Here is a 21,299-nt window from a genome sequence, read left to right as displayed (position 1 = left end):
ATATCATCAAAGGTCGCCAAAAAGGAAACATTATATTCATTAATTTGTATAATATAATTATTAAGGAACCATAATTAATATTTAAAAGTTGTGCTACTGTAAGAAATGCCAGGGTAAATCTATATGGACTTCCCATATACAAGAGTTTCACTATAAGGAGATATTGAAGTACATGACTGGGGACTGGAAGGTAAGATAGAAACTATTCAGTATACAATAATTTCCATATATTACATGTATTTTCTTTAATATTTATACTATAATCCACATTATCTGCTTGTAAACATATATCCCACGTCGTGATCAAGGGTAAGTTGCATATGGGTACGTAAGATAATTGATCTGGCTACTGTAAACGGGGAAATGTCAGCTAATTACGCTAAGGTCGCTTGATCGTAAAATTTCCGTCATGCGTAATATATTTTAACATATAGAAACTTTGTTGTTAAAAGTCTGACAGATTTTGGCATGTCAACCCGAGGCTTGCCAAATCTTTCGCGAGGATTGATATATCCCTGTCCACTTGACAGACAAATGTAAGATTCTTTTTCTTCCATACTTATCTAAAACAATATGAAATTCACGTTGCTTTCCAGATTTTTTATCGCGTAATAATCACAGGAACGTCTTTATGGGTCAAAATTGATGACGTTATCGACAATGCATATCTAGCGCGTGTAAGCTGTCTAACATCCCCCTGTATAAGATAGAGTTATCTTTTCTCTAGCAACCGCGGGATATCCCTGTGAAGTATGGGAGAAATAATAATTCTTTACAGTTGAAAACATGCATAAAAACTGTCATTACTTCTGTATATAGACTATAGGGACCACTTGTCTCTTAGGTGTGCTTTATAGAAATTTGTGTGTTTATATTGAAGAAACATGATCAAAATTCCTGTTAATTGTAGATGACAACGATTTTATTGAACATGTTAACGTTTGTTCAAGACATCAAAATTGTACTAAGAGTGTAAATATAAAGCGAATACGATTGAAATGTTTACAAATTGTAGATAGAAAAGAACTTGTTGATGCCTGTATCAAAATATAAAAAATGATACCAAGAAAGGATTTCCGTAACCTCTGATGTCGGTTCCAGATATAAAAATGATCCAAAGATGATCAAAAATACAAATGGAAATTGTTTATTGCAAATAGAAAAAAATTGTTAACATGTTGACCTCTGTTCTAGAAATATTAAAAGTAAATAAATAGATAAAAACAACTTAAATTGCGGTACGATGTGAATTTGATTAAGTTCTTTTTATATGTTTTTTTAAGATTGAAAAAAAATATATTAAAATAAATTCGACATATTTATTATAGGAAGAACATATTACGGTATGTTAACCTGTTGACATTTATTCCACATATGAAATGATACAAAAATATAAAAAAATGTTTATTGTAGTTTTGTTTTAATGTCTATTTCAGATATAACAATGATACCAAGCCTGTGGTTTATTGTCACACTTTTATACCTACTTCACTCACCACCAAATGTTCACTGCGTAAAACATAGTCCCCAAACCAACCGGATTCTGGACAGAATCACACATTTCATTGCAAGCAACGCATCACATGAATCCAAGGCGAAGCTTCTAGGAGTAATTATGAATGTAAGAAACTGAATTCCTTACCACCTATAAAGGTCCACAACTTTTCTAGAATGGTTTTTAATTTTCAAAATGGGAGTGTAAAACGAGATTGTCAATTTTGTTTCCCGCCGTCATCATAATTACCGCGCGTTAGCAGACGGCAAAACATCGAAATAAATCTACACTGTTAACATCAATATATAATCTCTAATGTTTTCATTGTTTATCAGAAGCTTTTGTTTTTTTTCGGAAAGGAAGTGAACCTTTAAGGTCATGTCCATGACTGACATTTACTCAAGATGTGTTAATGCTAGCTTGTAATTCGTAATGAAATATTCCAATATTGAAACTTAAAGTTATACTGTATCATAAACTTCTAGGAGTTATTATAAATGTAAGGAACTGTATGAATTACAAATGTAACGTAAATACGACTGATATTTACGTTTTATGTTAATATCTTTGTATTTCGACAGTCAAAGTCACATTATGTATCAAAATACTTGAAAAAACGTTAAGATTCATTAATGTAAAATAACATTATATTTCAACTTAGGTATGAAATAAATAAAAAAACTAATAATAGCAATCGTAGGCTGAAAATAATACAATCGATTTTACATGTTTGCTGTATTGATTTTGTCCATGTATATACGTGTTTGAGAAATATATTAATTTCGTTTCAATCACCAATGATAATTTTCGTTAAACTGGAGATAACTACTCTTGAGTTTGAGACATATCTTATTTCGTTTTAGTCAGCAATGAAAATGTTCGTGAAATAGGAGATAACTCTCGCATATACGTAGTAATAAACTTTTATTCTATTTTGTGACCAAAATCGATTAAATGTAACACATATTCCGAATTTGCATATTACAGAGTTATCTGCACTTGCGGGTAGGTATTGATTATGACGTCATGTGAGCGTAACGTCATACTTTTCGGAGAAAACGACGTGAATTACGCTCACAAAACAATGACGTAACAATCGATACCTACCCGCAAGGGAGCTAACTCTGTAATATGCAAAGACGGAATACCTACTATGGTGTTATAAATTATCAGTATGTGACACTAATCATGCAGAAAATGAGCAGAAATCTGCGTATCTGAAATATACAACTAAAGCGCATTTCCTGTAGATAAGAAGTTTAATAATCAAAGGCAACTAAATTTGGGATACGATATTTTGTGTCTGTTTTGAATTTATTTCTTTGAAACATATCCCGATTATCTCTCGCGATACTCTCCAATTTTCCACTTGGAGCATGTGCCCCATAAGAAATTATTGAGTAGTTATATAGACATAACAGGATCGCTTATTGCCAGCATAACGTGGTTTGATAGGGTTTTCTTTTCGGAGTCTTGGTTGTGTTTTCGAGTAAGATAGCATATTGAAATGGGCAATGTTCAATCATCACAAGGACTACTCAAAAACTCAAATACACTGCACACACTTCCTACGACAAAATGTATAATAACTATCATACTAACAACAATCTTAATATGCATTGTTCTCCAAAAGTTCTGTTACACGTGCAGTTTTACAAATAAACATTAAGTACAGAAATATGTAAATATTATTTACACAGGCATTAGTATATAGTATTCATCAACATTATTCCTTTTTTATCCAAGAGTTTTGTCAGAGATGAATTGCCAGCAAATTTTCAAATATGTAACAGAACTTTTGGAGGGCAGTATACATTTGTAAGCTATGAATATATGCTGCTTACCTTTTTATTATTCCACAAATGAACACATAAACACAATTTAACATTGATACTTGATTAATAGCATGTTTTAAGTGATTGTTTATCTATACGATTTTGAACTGCGTAGTTTGAAAATAATAATTAAGTTGAGTTAATGCCAGATTTAGTTGGTATATCGAGTTATCAAAGTATATCGAGTATCAAAGTAAATCGAGTTATCGAGTAAATCGAGTTATAAAACATATCGAGTTATCAGAGTATATCGAGTTATCAGAGTATATCGAGTTATCAGAGTATATCGAATAATCAGAGTATATAGAACTGTCAGAGTTATCATAGGAAATAGTTTTAACTAATATATCGAGCAAACGAGTTATCAAAATGTTGTACATTTCCAGGTAACAGATACCATTCCTCTGCAGAGAACTACCGTGGTAAGTATACAGACAGCACCGTGACTTTGATAAAGTTGGGAAAAATCCCATTTTTTTAATCGAGACATACGGACCGATTTCTTATCTGAAAGAAAAATGAATGAAAATGAAAAAGGTCATTCCTTTTTGTACTTTGATAACTCGAAGGCCCTCTAAACTAAAACAATTGATTCATTGCAATGATACACGTACTTGATTATCATTCACAATCCAGAAAAAATTATTTCCAAGACTCACAATCTCAATTATGTGAAATTTAATTCGTTACATAAACATATGCTGGGCGGAAATGATATCAAACACATTAATCTCTTTTCATTCTTTTTTACCCCTTGGTTTTAGAATCGCTACAAGATTATATAAAACCAAACGTTGCACGGTTATATATTTTGAAATATTCAATTTTGTTTTTGTTTATGATATACAGAAAACAGATCCCATACCCCCTGAGGTTGTGAACCATCTATCCGAGCTGCCGCCATTAGAACCCATTGACCAACTATTAATGGACGCTGCTGGTAGGCTCTGTAGTGAAAGAATTGTCATATAGTATACATAATTCAATTTTGCTTGATACGAGCATTTTCATTGGTTTAAAAATTTACTTTATCAGCCCATAAAGGAAAAAATGGCGTCGCCGTTTGTGACGTTGCTTCTGATTGGCTGAGATGACGGCGTAATGATTTCATAGACAAAAGAGTCCCAGAATGAATTTTGAGTATTGAAGAGATCATCTTTAGTAATTTGAATTATAAGGATTAATTTGAATAGATTTTTTATGTTATGGAGATATAACACAAAAATCTGAGTGTACTCTCATCATAAACCGCTTCGCGGTTTATTTAGAGTACACTCAGATTTTTGTGTTATATCTCCATAACATAAAAAATCTATTCAAGTTAATCCTTAAATAACTTTATTCTGACTCCGTTTCAGAGACGATCCAAGATTATCCCATTGGTAGTCACGTTCTGGTGACCCTTTAGATCAACCAATCGTAGTAATATATTTCTTGAAATAGATTGCAAGTGATGTCAGTATTCTTATCATATTTGCATGCCTGGACAATATGTCATTTTAAGTTGATTAGCAATGTGGAGTAACTTCATTTGAACTGAAACACAGACAGAATAAAGTTTATCAGAAGGTGACCACTAATGGGATGTTATCAGGTCCTATATTAAACGGCGTGACTTATTTCATTTTATTATAAAGCCAATGTCATCAATTAATGCTTTTGCTGTTTTTAACGCAACAATGTTTTTGTTTTTCGTACTTACTATTTTTATATTATGAATCCAACTTTTGCAAACATTGCTATAATAGACATCTTTTGCAAATGATGTAAAAAAAAAATTTTTTTTGTTAAACAAAATTCCAGAAATGAATTACTTATAAAAATATCGTTACGTTTCAGAGCCCGGAACTGCATTCAATGAGCCGGAACTTTTGGGAGATTCTGACGTTGTGAAGTTTGATGGCGATATCCTCATGCATATCGAACAATTCGCCAAGCTACAGAGAAATGTGTAAATAATTCTTACTATAATCATTTATAAAAAAATCAAAAAGAAAAATAATAAGACACAAAATAGTGCTGGATTAAGTTGCTTGGAGAGTCACGGTGTATCGATACTGTTGAGATATCAAAGTTTTAATTTGTAAATTTCAATAGCTAAGTTCGAATAGAGGAACAGTTTAGAACAAACATGCATTATCCCTTCTCTTTTAAAAAACGGTATAAACAAAACAAAATCAAATTACTAGTTTTTGTTCTCACTGGTGATTGTATGGATATTTTAATCAGTTCTACAAGGAAAATGCTGCATTTTACAATAGTGTATTGTCAAAATTGAAATCTAGGGCGTCGTTACAAAAATTCTTAGAAATTCACAATAGAGAGAAGTAATGCTTACAATTAAAGTTACTAAATAGTTGACTGAATATGGAATGAATTAAAAAGATGTCAATTTGTATCGTATCCAATACCACTACATTGTTTTTCCAAATAGATATGATATGCTATCGCAGAACAAATTCAATCAATGGTAAGACTTGATATCGGGCTAGTGGCATGCTAGGGTAAAAGGCTACAAAATGTGTTGAAATGTATGACGTTGACCTTCATTGCATGTCACAGGGTACAATATGCTAAAATCTTTACAACTTCTCGTAAATAACTAAGAGACACATAGAGACCTGATATTGGGGCTATTAAATTTGATCAAATGAATGAAGCATATTGCAAACGGAGTCATTAATGTAGTATTATGATTTTCTTTGAAGAACTCTGAGTTTATTTGAACAAGCCTTAAACAAGAACCTGGGAAAGGAACGGAACAACATGACGTTAATAGGGTGGATGAAATCATTGATGCCGTTGTCTCGGAAGACACGTGCAGCCAGACGGGACAGTCGGCGTCTTTGGAGACACGGTGTTGTCCCTATTCGGATTGACAGTACTGACTTCAGTAAGGAGATTTTTTATACCTCAAAACAAAATATGCGGAGTAAATTGATGTTGTTTACCTTCTTTTATGATCAGTTGACCTTATTATCGTCAAATGAAATTGAATTGAATTTCACCTCAATTTACATCCACACAAACATTCGATTGTTTACTGAAATAATTTTGTATCCTAAAGATGTTTCTCTTTAATGAATTGACACGTATTCACTCTTTAGTGTGCCATATTTTACAGACAAGTGTTAATATTTGAAACTTTAGAATTTGGCATCAGCTGATCAATTAATCAATATAAATAAGAATAATGATGCATATTGTATTAAAATCTTATCATATTTTACCAGGAGGAAAACACAAAAGGAGAATAGCGAAATCCATGAATCGGATTTCCGAGATCTCGTGTATCTGCTTCAAAATAATTTCAAAGGCGGAAGCCAGGGCATATAAACCGCACATAAGAATAATCAACGGCAATGGGTAAGTACATGATGTATGAACAGATGTAAAGAAAATGGATATTAGATTCAATTTTATTTGTGTCCACGTGTAACTTTTGCATACATACCAGCATATTATATAAGTATGTTATTTGATAGATGAATATGCACTTATATATTTACAATGTCGTCTTTGTATAGTACAGAGTAACCGCTGGGTTGTTTGCTTGCTAAGAGCGCAATAGTAAATATGTGATATATTTTTTGGTATACACACAATATCATTGCGGTATTTGTAGGTGAACTCTAAATCTGCATATGACTCATTTTAGCGCAGTCACATTTTAGTGCAAATATAAGAAGTTGTAAACTATTGTTTATTAACGCGGATATATTTTAGCACAATTCAGCGATTTAGAGCCAGAATACTAGTTTCGGTTTGGCACCAACTTATTTTCAGTTTATTTCGCTGTGTAACGTGATTCTATGGAATCCCCTACAGGTTATAAACTGTGGTTATATATTTTGCAAAAGTTGTATTTCCACATGATAGATTTGCAAAATACAATATGACGGTTCTTTAAAATAAATTGTCATTTTTATGAAATGGCCATTACAATTCATACGTGGCTTCGAGTTTTTGTCAGAGCAATAATAAATACCCTTTTACATAGTATAACGATGTGCATGAATTAGCGATCATACACAACGCGAAAAATAAAACTACCACTAATATTAGTCCGTTTACAGTATGTGGTTTATAATTACAGATGTCGGTCTTATGTTGGTTACGCCGTTCGGTTTAATAACGGCTATTTAGCCCAGGATCTTACACTCGGTCGGAAATGTCGAAAGGTGGGTGTCCATTGTTGAATGTATGCCGTAAAGTTTTTAATGAGGGTGATGTTATGATAATCATTCATTCTACTACTACAAATATTCACTTCAAATTTCCGAATTCATTTTGGAACTCTTTTTATTCCCATGAAATCATTACGCCATTATATATTACCAAGTCTGAAGCTCTTTAGTTCCTTTATTGAGTTATAAAGATAATTTTTAAGCCAACAAAAATGATTGTTAAAAGAAACATTGATTTGTTTACAATTGTAGACACGGATCTCCACACATGAGTTACTACACTCTCTAGGATTATTCCACGAGCAGTCGAGGCCTGACAGAGACGCTTATGTCGATATCAAGATAGAAAATATAATTCCTAGAAACAGAGGCAACTTCAATCGTTTTGGCCGCTCAATAATAAATTCTAGAGGGGTTCCATACGACTTTACCAGCATTATGCACTACAGTAATCGGGTACGTATATAATATTAACTTTGAACCATTCTACCTACTATTCAGTAAGAAAAGGAGGCAGTGATTGCAAGTGCAAATATCTATCCTCGCTATAAGAACCATTAAGCTATTCTACCCACTTTTCAGTTAGAAAAATATATCCCAAGAAAAGGACTGTTAACGGTACTTAGAATTACGTCTTTGCATATTACAGAGTTAGCTCCCTTGCAGATTGGTATCTATAGTGGCGTCATTATTTTGTGAGCGCAATTATCCGAAAAGTATAACGTTACGCTAACAAACACATAAGTCACAATCAATTCCTACCCGCAAGGGCAGATAACTCTGTAAATATACAAATACGCAATAGAGCCAACGCTGTATTGTGTTGCATCCTTACCTTTCTTAGACGATATTTAGGCCTTTCTTTTTAGGAGAAATATTTAAAGCCTAAGACTATTGCTTGTAGAGGTGATTGAAATAAGGAATAAATTATAATCAACCTACAATACAGCGAGGTATTGAAACACGCTTATTGAATCTAGCGATAAAATTGATAAATTGTTTGATAAAATGATTGAAGTTAAAAACTGCAGTCATATTGAAAATATCGAAATATATTTGTTAACATGTGTTTATTTTTATTTCAGGCTTTCAGTTTGAATGGACAGTATACAATTGTGCCTAAAGGACTTGATAACAGACTTAAATACCTCAATAAAATTGGCCGATCACGAGAGATGAGCCATGGCGACATAACAGCAATCAACCTTATGTATAAATGTCCCCGGAAGAAATCGAAAACGGAACCGAAATGTGCTCAATATCCGTATGTGTTTCCTTAGTAAACCACAAATCAATGTCAACTCTAGTGACTTTTACCCTACTTCGAAAAAGCTGCAATAGACGTTTGCATATTAAATGTTCCAGCGTGAGAGACCCGTGTTCACTGTCTGGGAGAACATATAAAACTATCCAAATAGACCGAAGATTTCCATTGTGAATACCGCTTCAAGATATACAAATCACGGATAAATTAAAGTACCTCCACCCACGTGACTGTAATATAGACTTATGCATTACGATTGGTCAGCAAAGACTCATTTCCCAGCCAATGAAAAGATTTAAAACTACTCAAAGAGATTGAAAAATTGCATTGTGAATACCACATCAAGACAAACATTTCATCCATACAGTTATACATGTAATGGACACTGATATCTACTCCAAAGTGTCTTTATAATAGTCAAGCAAAAGGTTAATTTGTACTGTCCAGGAAACCATCTACTGCTACTAAAATGACTGAAAATGACTAAATAAACCAAGAAGGCATTCATTTCATCCTGGGATAACTTAAACTACAAGATTTCTTCTTCACAGCCCAAGCCCAAATACACTGAATAGGGCACTGTATACAGAGGTTACTTCATTTACAGTGTTCCCCGAAATGACTGTCGCGTCCCCCCATATGTGTATCACGCATTCCTGTTCAAGATGAATGTGCAAAGTTCGTGTGTCTCTGAGAACAACTGCCTAAGACTTTGTATAACCGCTCGTATGTTTGTTAATTGTGCCAGTGAACCTTGACACCTGTAGTCATTGCGTTTTATCAGAGTTACGTCCCTTTTTTGCACTCTCCTTCAACACCTCTGATGTATTAATGGAGAAACATTCTGATAAATAGTAATTTTACGAGAGGATAAATACAACTACTCCATTTTGATTATGTGTGACATGCATGAAATGGTGTATATATGTTTATTGTTCTCTTTGTAGCATAGGAATAATCGACACGGACTTCAAGGCAAACTTAGAAATAGTTATGAATCATTCTTCTATTAGTACTTGACAATGTTCAAAATATACGCGTACGTAGAAAGGTTATTTTACGGTACAGTAAAGCACTGTTATATACCCTACTACTGATATAGTAGTTCTTCCCTTTCATTACATATCGTATTGCTGAAATAGTGATCCCTCGATCATTATATACCGTATTACTGAAATAGTGATCATCCTTTCATTACATATCGTATTGCTGAAATAGTGATCCCTCGATCATTATATACCGTATTACTGAAATAGTGATCATCCTTTCATTACATATCGTATTGCTGAAATAGTGATCCCTCGATCATTATATATCGTATTGCTGAAATAGTGACTCCCCTTCCATTATATACCGTACTACTGAAATAGTGGTCGCCCCTGTCATTATATACTGTACTACTGAAATAGTGGTTTCCCTTTCCATTATATACTGTACTACTGAAATAGTGGTCCTCCTTTCGTTATATACCGTACTACTGAACAAGTGGTTTCCCTTTCCATTATATATCGTACTACTGAAATAGTGGTCCTCCTTTCATTACATACCGTACTACTGAAACAGTGGTCACCTTTCATTATATACCGTACTACTGAAATAGTGATTCCCCATTCATTATCCATCGTACTACAGACATAGTGGTCTCCCCTTTCATTATATACTGTACTACTGAAAGAGTGGTCTCCATTTCATTATATACTGTACTACTGAAATAGTGGTCTCGCCTTTCATTATATACTGTACTACTGAAATAGTGGTCTTTCCCTTTCATTATATACCGTACTACTGAAATAGTGGTCTCCCCTTTCATTATATACCGTACTACTGAAATAGTGGTCTCGCCTTTTATTATATACTGTACTACTGAAATAGTGGTCTTTCCCTTTCATTATATACTGTACTACTGAAATAGTGGTCTCCCCTTTCATTATATACTGTACTACTGAAATAGTGGTCTCGCCTTTCATTATATACTGTACTACTGAAATAGTGGTCTTTCCCTTTCATTATATACTGTACTACTGAAATAGTGGTCTTTCCCTTTCATTATATACTGTACTACTGAAATAGTGGTCTCCCCTTTCATTATATACTGTACTACTGAAATAGTGGTCTTTCCCTTTCATTATATACTGTACTACTGAAATAGTGGTCTCCCCTTTCATTATATACTGTACTACTGAAATAGTGGTCTCTCCCTCTTTCATTATATACCGTACTACTGAAATAGTGGTCTCGCCTTTTATTATATACTGTACTACTGAAAGAGTGGTCTCCCCTTTCATTATATACTGTACTACTGAAATAGTGGTCTTTCCCTTTCATTATATACTGTACTACTGAACAAGTGGTTTCCCTTTCCATTATATATCGTACTACTGAAATAGTGGTCCTCCTTTCATTACATACCGTACTACTGAAACAGTGGTCACCTTTCATTATATACCGTACTACTGAAATAGTGATTCCCCATTCATTATCCATCGTACTACAGACATAGTGGTCTCCCCTTTCATTATATACTGTACTACTGAAAAATGTGGTCTCCATTTCATTATATACTGTACTACTGAAATAGTGGTCTCGCCTTTCATTATATACTGTACTACTGAAATAGTGGTCTTTCCCTTTCATTATATACCGTACTACTGAAATAGTGGTCTCCCCTTTCATTATATACCGTACTACTGCAATAGTGGTCTCGCCTTTTATTATATACTGTACTACTGAAATAGTGGTCTCCCCTTTCATTATATACTGTACTACTGAAATAGTGGTCTCCCCTTTCATTATATACTGTACTACTGAAATAGTGGTCTCGCCTTTCATTATATACTGTACTACTGAAATAGTGGTCTTTCCCTTTCATTATATACTGTACTACTGAAATAGTGGTCTCCCCTTTCATTATATACTGTACTACTGAAATAGTGGTCTCGCCTTTCATTATATACTGTACTACTGAAATAGTGGTCTCGCCTTTCATTATATACTGTACTACTGAAATAGTGGTCTCCCCTTTCATTATATACTGTACTACTGAAATAGTGGTCTCCCCTTTCATTATATACTGTACTACTGAAATAGTGGTCTCCCTTTCATTATATACTGTACGTACTAAAGTGGTCTGAAATATACGTAGTGGTCTCGCCTTTTCATTATATACTGTACTACTGAAATAGTGGTCTTTCCCTTTCATTATATACTGTACTACTGAAATAGTGGTCTCCCCTTTCATTATATACTGTACTACTGAAATAGTGGTCTCCCCTTTCATTATATACTGTACTACTGAAATAGTGGTCTCGCCTTTCATTATATACTGTACTACTGAAATAGTGGTCTTTCCCTTTCATTATATACTGTACTACTGAAATAGTGGTCTCCCCTTTCATTATATACTGTACTACTGAAATAGTGGTCTCCCCTTTCATTATATACTGTACTACTGAAATAGTGGTCTCGCCTTTCATTATATACTGTACTACTGAAAGAGTGGTCTTTCCCTTTCATTATATACTGTACTACTGAAATAGTGGTCTCCCTTTCATTATATACTGTACTACTGAAATAGTGGTCTCCCCTTTCATTATATACTGTACTACTGAAATAGTGGTCTCGCCTTTCATTATATACTGTACTACTGAAAGAGTGGTCTCGCCTTTCATTATATACTGTACTACTGAAATAGTGGTCTCGCCTTTCATTATATACTGTACTACTGAAAGAGTGGTCTCCCTTTCATTATATACTGTACTACTGAAATAGTGGTCTCGCCTTTCATTATATACTGTACTACTGAAATAGAGGTCTCGCCTTTCATTATATACTGTTCTACTGAAAGAGTGGTCTCGCCTTTCATTATATACTGTACTACTGAAATAGTGGTCTTTCGCCTTTCATTATATACTGTACTACTGAAATAGTGGTCTCGCCTTTCATTATATACTGTACTACTGAAATAGTGGTCTCGCCTTTCATTATATACTGTACTACTGAAATAGTGGTCTTTCCCTTTCGTAATATACCGTACTATTAGATTAGCGGTCCGTCTTATAACTTGTCGTTCTGCTGAAATATAGTACTATGTTTATCATATGTGTTGTTTTTTGTTTTTGTTTTTGTATATTTATTAACGTTTATAATACTGTAAACCAACTTATTTTCGTGTGCAAATAATTTTCGGGTGTTTGTGAGCGATAACATAGCGCAAGCATTAATATCCGGGATATATTTTGATCATAAGTAAACTACAATCAAATTAAACTAAATTGCAAAATTAACACTTCTATAATATTTGGTGTATCTCGGCCAGGGTACAGAACCCAGAGCCTATCTCACAAAGTGAGGCGGTGCCAAGGGAGACGTAAGAAAGACGAAAGTAATTTAGGAAGAAGCGAAAAGATAAAATCCTAAATTTAGTCGCCTTTTACGCCCCATGCAAATATTGGCAGTAGATACTATTCTAATTATAAATGCCATATGCAATGAATGAACTGGTTAAAATTTAACCTATAATGTTTAAAATTCATAGTTGAGTGAACTTGGTGCAGATTGAAAGTGCTACAGTACTGAATTGGATTTATAGAAATACACATGTTGCCCCAGCTCACAATATATTGAGCCTTAGACGCATTTGTTTTTGTTTATATTGAAAGACACACCACCGCCGACAGATCATAAATAATATGTTTCATTTGGGCAATAAATAATGTTTGATAATTTATATAATTATGTGTCTAATTAACAAAAAAAAAAGTGCAAATAAAATAAAATATTTTGCTTTATTTGTTGTCTTCCAAATCAATACCTTATTCCATATAGATTATCATGCCATGGATTTTTTCGGGATATAATTAATTATTCCTAATACTTTTATATTGAAGTAAAATGAGAAGTTCAAACTTTTCATTGATGAATTTAGAAAATGGAAAAGTCATAGATAGTGAATATAGACAAGTTCCGATGATCTGTTAGTCGCCAGTCTTAGTACGTTTATGTTTTGATTTTGATAAGACCCCTCTCTATCATACATTTATTTATTGATTTTGATACACCCCCCTTAATATAAGTCATACGTTTATGTTTTGATTTTGATACGACCCCCTTTCCCATAAGCCCTACGTTTAAGTTTTGATTTTGATACGACCCCTCTTTCATATAAGTCATCTGGGTTCGAGTTCATATTACTCTACTAGTTATGTTGACTTGTCATTGATGATTTAATATATTGCGTACTCATCAATTTTTTCTGAACGTGATTGGGAATGATTATGATCTCAATGGCGACCTAGTACATATCAATTACCAGCTCTTTGAACAGCTCGAGGTCATATTAGCTCTATAGTAACTTATATATATATTAATGTAACGCTAGGGTTTACACCGACTTTCAAATAAGCAATTTTTTCACAGTTAAATAGGCTCCGTTTTAAGGGATTACCAGTTATCTTTTACCTGCAATCACATATTTGGCGACTGAGAAATAGGCGAAGACTATTTTTTAACATATTTCTTTTATTGAGACATACTAAATAATGTTGGCCATTAAATAAATATTGATTCAGAATGAAAAATAAAAACATATTTTCGTCATACGCGCAATTAAACAATGTAACAACGAACAAATAGAATTAAACATATAGCCCTCATTTACCATGGATGGGAATGAAAAAATAAGTTTTAAGCCTATTTTACTTACGCCTTATGTTCGGTTTATATCAGGACAAAGCAAATACAGAATGGATGTTGTTGGGTTGAAAGCATAAGCGTCCGGGTAAAACCACCGATATTGCGTCTCAAATTTGAGAGGTAGTGGTAACATGACGAATCGTCTCAAAGTCTAATCTGAAGAGTTTTACTAACAAATAGACATTATCTAAACTAGTAAAGAGATGTCAAAGTTCATAATATTGAGAAAATGAATAATACATTTTGTTTTAATTTGATTGTAAAACTGAAGTCACTGCAGTTCTAATGACTGATATATTATGATGAATTGATAATTAATTCAATTATATGTGCATTATCAAAAAGACGATTCTTGAAATTTGGTTTATTCATTAAATGTCAAGGAGAAATTCTGATAGTCAATTTTAATGATTTCGCTGTAAAATGTCTTGTCTATCTGATTTAGTATACCGTAATAAAATCGAAAATATGTTATCACTTCTCTCGAATGAATTGAACTGTGTTGCATACTTTCATGGCCGGTTTTGATTTTTCCCCATTGTTGCTGGTGTGTGCATTTTCTTTCGCGAATTTCGCTATCCAAGTAAATTCGCGAAAGTTTATCTCCACGAATTACCATTTACAATATATTTATTGATAGGAAATCTCATTCGATTTTTCAATCAGCGAACTTGTCTTTAAATGAACATCGCAAAATTCAAAAGCCTGGAAAGAAAATTGGGTTACAGTATTTTCGAATTATATCATCGTAAAATGGAAGTCAGCTATCTAAATGACACGGCAAGTTATCATTTATGTCTCATTTACATAGTACTATATTCTAGAACACTGACCTATAAAACAATTGAACACAGCTTCAATTTACCTTTGTGATTGACACCAACATTGAATAATAAAACAGTTATGTGTGGTAAAATCATAAAATATAGATAAAATATTTGCATAAATTCATTCGACTTACTATAAGTAAAACTACATGTAAGCTTGAAGAAATATGTCTTACTGACAAGAGTAATCGGTGTCAATTCATTCGTGATCTTTTAATTAGTTCGTGACAGTCGGCCGTATACACATCAATTAACGGTCGTTATCATCAAGCGAAGATGTCGGTGGGACAAAGAAGGGGTCTGTACTTGGCCGTCGTCCATGTTGGGATAAGCGTTTTACTGCTAACGTGCAGCTGTACAGGCCAGGCGCAGACTGGATCGACGTCTTGGATCAATGCACTACTAAGGTCCCCACCAAATGTTGTTAACTCCTTATTAAAAGTAAGTATTTTATAATTTACCGTTTGAAGATGCTTCACCGTTGACAAATGCTAGTATTTATAGTTTGAAGATGCTTCACTGCTGACAAATGCTAGTATTTATATAGTTTGAAGATGCTTTACCGCTGACAAATGCTAGTATTTATAGTTTGAAGATGCTTAACCACTGACAAATGCTAGTATGGTATTATTCTGTATCAAAAAAGAAGAAGACGAGTTAGTAGTTTTCTTCAAATTAAAAATATTAAAGATAATTGATTTTAATTTCGAAAAAAATCCATGACAGTATATCCTATAAGGAAGGAAGTACTTAGTGCGTATACACCAAAAGTAAAATTAAATTATTTTATATCATTTCTTGTGTTAATTAATTAGACATGTATACACCCCATTAAACAACACTAATTATTCAAATGATGGGCATCGTTTCTGTTCTGTAGGCGATGGAGCATTTTTTTAAAGAATGGATAAAACATATTCAACATCCTCGGGGATGGTGTTTGAAATACTGAAAACAAGCTCGTTTTTGCAATGACTTAAAGGGACAATTCAGTCTAAGAGAACATTAAAAGTTGTACATATGGCGAAAAAACCCACAGTTCTAATAGAAATTAGATCAGCCGGTTTTATTGTGATATGCCAGAAATGCCCATGGTGGTGAAATGCGTATGAAACGTTCAAACTCGCTCGCTGTCCGCCATTTCACGTTGTGGTAGAACATCTTGTATGCCGAACCCTGTCCCTTGCACGTAGAGCAATGAAACTTTTGTCTAGAACTGCTCAAATCGCTCTGATAGTAGTTTGTTTACCTTACTAGGTGAATTGTCTTGCCTAAAAATCATTTTGTCGCCTCCTCAGTGGTTATGTAGTTCATTTGTTTGATGTGCGTAACTTTTGCTCTGGTATGGGTACAGCGTACATATTGTACCAGCTTAATCGTATTGATCAATAATTTGTAATTACAACGGTATCAATTAAAATACTAAATAATGACGTGGGATTCGTCAATATTTTATGTTATATGTTTCATAAGAAATGTAGAACAATACATTTATGCCATATTTTGCTTCTTGGTTATGTAAAAGAATTAGCCTGAGTGAATTGTCTCTTTAATGTAACGTTTTCCTGCCCAAAGACTTCTTTATTCCCGCGATTTTCCTTTGGGGCGAATAATGTTCGCGAATTCTAAAAAATAACGCGAAAATAAATCAGACCCAAAATAAGTTCATAAAATAGGTTTATAGTACCCACACGACGTGGGGAAATTACGATTTAGCATCTATTAGTCTCATCTTCCGGTGATTCTGAGGTCAAAACTCAAGACAAAATATGACGTCACAATCACTGAATGGTGGGACTACAAATTGACTCACAGGTTTACGCGCGCAAAAAAAAAAAAAAAAAAAAATCAAAAAAAAATCTAGAAGTACTGAAAGGTTGTTTACTTAGCCCTGTATCCCATTTCCAGAAAATGGGGTCATTAATTTTAAAATGCTCTGAACACCACAAAAATCATCCGATCTGAATATTCTTTAGCTTTCACTGAAGACAATTTCTTACTGGTCACTATGGTATATGATATGATGGAATTATGGGCGAATTTTATTTCATATCGAAAGTTAAATTACGAGGATTCGTGTAAAAATCGTTAGTCGGAAAAGTACACGCTACATCCCCAGGTCACGATTCCCTAATGAGCACAGACCGAATAAAATCGCTATCTATACAACGAATGCATCCCTGAAGTGCAGATCCTCAATATAAACTCACTTACTTATGAAAATTGCACATACGTATCCCTTAGCGATCCCCACGCTCCATTTATTGTCATGCAGAACAGATGATCACCGATCTCGGCCATTTTTTGTCTGTCGTCTCCGATTTGTTATAAGCTATCTGATTGGTCCACTCGCTCCTAGGAGTCAATCAGAGAGCTTGTATCAAATCGGAGACGGATATTTTTCCATAGACCGAAAGAAAGGTGGTGTTCAAGCTAATGTTAAAAATCCCATAGAAACTGCCCACTGCCCAATTTTCTTGAAACTTTGCATATTGAAAGTACAACTAATTGTCCTTTTAAAATGACACTTCTTTTTCCTTTTGTGATTTTAAAAAGGCCCAAAGGGCCTGAATTCTTTGTAGTCATTTTCATTAAAACTACCTGCACAAACATGCCAAAAAAGGTTAGCCTTTGTGAAATATTCTACATTTTTTATTCATAAATCATTTGAGTAGATCGTATACTTTATATTTAAGTCATTTCTTTTAGATTTTTAACGGAATTTTTTTTGAAATAATATTTTTTCAAGTAACACTTTTTGGAAAAAGCAAAAACGAAACATTGCTCTTTGTCATCTCATTTTACCCTGTTACTGGTTTTGTCCACAATTTTACCCCCATTTAAAAATACTCCCATGACATTCTTTGTCAATGTGTAAATTAGGTTCAAAATTAAAATCCGGGAAAACTGTTTTTGAGTGACTTCAAAATAGAGAGTGCATGTAGCAACGGAGCACTTCTTTGTTAGTATACCTAGATATACATTTCCAGTTTATGATTCCAAAGTCTGATGTAAGTGAAAATCAGTGTACAGTAATAATTTTTGATGCTAAATATAATGGTAACATCTTTTAAAATATTGGTTGCCATGGTAACAAAACGAAGGCCTCTGATTGGCTAAAATCTAAATGATGTCAAAATGAAGTGAAAAATGGTATATAGAGGTTACAAGGTATGCTGAATAACATGGTAACACTTTCAAAAAGATTAGTTGCCATGGAAACAAAATGGAGGCCTCTGATTGGTTGAAATTTTTATATTGTCAGATTTAAGTGAAAATTGGTATATATGGGTTATAAAATATGCTGAATAACATGGAATCCCTTTTTAAAAGATTGGTTGCCATGGAAACGAAATGGAGGTCTCTGATTGGTTGAAATTTAGATATAATTAGATATTAATGAAAATTGGTACATATGGGTTATGGGGTATGCCGATTGAGATAGTAACAGTTTTAAATACATTGTTGCCCTTGTTTCGAAATAAAAGTCGTCTGATTGCTCAAAATTAAGATTGTAGCCTTTGTGGTGTGGTATTATTTTTAAATTATACATACTTTATTCGAAAATCAAATGTAACTCTGTTTCCCTCTTTAATCATTTTTAATTCAATTTAAGATAGTTTTTATCTACATAAGAGAGATGAATAATCTTAATTTGTATCTTTTGCGTTTAAGTTGCTGACGAAAATATATTTCTTTCCAATAATTATTTGATTTTTAATATGAAAAGAGAAACTATTTGTTTTACTCAAGAGCATATCTAGTTGTTAGGCTTTTTTGTACTGTTAGGGAAGATGCATGAATAGAAATGCAATAATGTTAGAGTACATATGTTAGTTAACAAAACATTTTATCACTACCTGTTGTTTTATTATGGTGTCTATGATCAATTTTAAATTTATGGTCAACTAGGGCAAATATTGATTTTTTTTTGAAAATTCCCCTTGCTACATTTCAGCCTATAAAATGCTATTTTCCCGGATTTCAATTCTTTTGAAAAGTATCTTTTATGAGATTATGACTATAGCGTGTTTTTAAAATGGTTTAAAAGTGTGGACAAAATCGATAACATGCCAAATATTTCGAGCAAACCCAATATCCTCAACAAAAATAATTAAAAAATGAAAGTTATGTTCAAAAGATGGACACAAGGGGTCCACTTGCCATATACCCAAAGTAATTTTAGAAAACATCATTTCAGACCCTTTATGCCTTTTTAAAACATACAAAATAAATAAACAGCACATAAAAAGCAGTTATGTACCTAGACCTTTAACCCTGCAAAATTTGAAAAAAATCGGCACGTGGGCGGATTTTGCAACCCCACCTTTACGTCGAGTATCATGACGTCATACATAAAGAATATTTTCGCGGGAAATTTTGAAAGAGACACTGTCATTGGCCAAACTGGATTATTGGATAAGATATCAATGCACCACTACTATATTTGTTTTATTGTAAACGCAAGTAAAAGCACGGCAATTAATATATAATTAGTAACTCATTAAGTTAATTAAATTAAATAATAAGCATTATTCTCAATATATTCATGAATCCAAAAGATTATGAGAATAATGTTTAAATAATTAACAGCGATACATATGATATACAAATTAATGTAGTATTGGGTGGATACAAGAAATCAGATTTCAGCGGATGCTGTTGTTTACAGTAGTGTGTCAACATAAATAATACTGCATGGTGTCGGCCAAAATTACCTGAACACTAACGAATAAAAAATTAAACTTAATGCCTGTTGTTCAATCCCTTTTTTAATTAAAGTCGAAATTGAAACTTAGGTAAAAAAAAAAGTCTGTTTATGGTTACCCAACCGACCCTAATTTTTTACCCCCGACCCTAATTTTTTCCCCCTCTTTTCTGTGAAAACAGAATTAAAAGTCGGGATTTCGATCTCAGACTGCGGTTCCGGTCATTATTTGAGAGTGAACGACACTTAAAAAATAAATAGAAAATGAAATTCTACTGACCTACCGACCCTATTTTTTTTTTGCCAATATAACCCTCAAAACACATATTAGTTTTGTTTTTTTTAGAAATGGCCTCCGATAGAATATTGATCTGTTAGAAATATTCTAATTTGATAATTGTCTACCATTTTTCTTTGAAATAGTATATGCAGTATTTAACTAACAGAACACCCGTTAGTAATGTTCAGCTCAACCAATCTCCTCAATTGGAACCGATTGAAAACATTCTACAAGTATCGGAAAAAGGTAAGTATCCAATAATCTCAATGGTCGTTGAACAATTACTTAGGGATTACACAGTGCACGCTGAATTGAAACAGTATATCGACACTAACTTTACGTTTAAGACACTTACATTCGTTCAAAACACGTAGATTACATTCCAAACACGTACATTACGTTCCAAACACGTGCATTACGTTCCAAACACGTGCATTACGTTCAAACCAGCTACTTCGCGTGTAAGACACTGACCTTGTCGTTATATAAGACACGTATCTTACGTTCAAGGCACTGACATTACGTTCAAAACTTTGCGTTCATAACATTTTCCTTAAGTTTAAAACACGTACATTATGTTCAAAATATTAACTTTGCGTTCAAAACAGCTACATCACGTGCAAGACACTAACTTTGTATTCAAGACGTTGACGTTACGTTCAAGACACTTTACGTTTAAGACACGTTACGTTCAAGAAACTTTCCTTTCGTTTAAAACACTTATTTTGCGTTCAAAACAACTGCATTATGTGCACGACACTGAACTTGTCGTTAATGAATTGACGCTACGTTCAAGACACGTATTTTGCGTTCAAGGCACTGACCTTACGTTTATAAACCTTACCTTGTATTCTTTACTTATATTACAGAACCACAGGGAATGTTTTCGTTTCCGGATAAATCTAGGCCTGATATAATCCAAACAGATGTCGATATATTAATGGCCGTCCATGAGTTTCAGGAACTACAACAAAATTCGTAAGTTGCTTATCGTTAATTTATAACAAAAAGT

The 21,299-nt window shown here is 33.3% G+C and overlaps 1 protein-coding gene across 1 annotated transcript; it reads left to right on the top strand.

Moving 5' to 3' along the window:
• Positions 1–1,444: 1,444 nt before the first annotated feature.
• On the top strand, positions 1,445–9,244 carry LOC138309688 (zinc metalloproteinase nas-6-like). Its single transcript, XM_069250908.1, has 9 exons — positions 1,445–1,621; positions 3,717–3,752; positions 4,180–4,270; positions 5,170–5,281; positions 6,039–6,223; positions 6,564–6,696; positions 7,427–7,511; positions 7,770–7,973; positions 8,603–9,244. The coding sequence occupies exons 1-9, from the start codon at positions 1,445–1,447 to the stop codon at positions 8,795–8,797; spliced, it is 1,218 nt and encodes a 405-aa protein (XP_069107009.1). The 3' UTR covers positions 8,798–9,244.
• Positions 9,245–21,299: the final 12,055 nt, after the last annotated feature.

This window comes from Argopecten irradians, chromosome 15 (assembly GCF_041381155.1).
Source record: "Argopecten irradians isolate NY chromosome 15, Ai_NY, whole genome shotgun sequence".
Lineage (NCBI taxonomy): Eukaryota > Metazoa > Mollusca > Bivalvia > Pectinida > Pectinidae > Argopecten > Argopecten irradians.
Note: the sequence above shows the minus strand (reverse complement) of the source record. Positions and strands in the feature narration are given on the sequence as shown.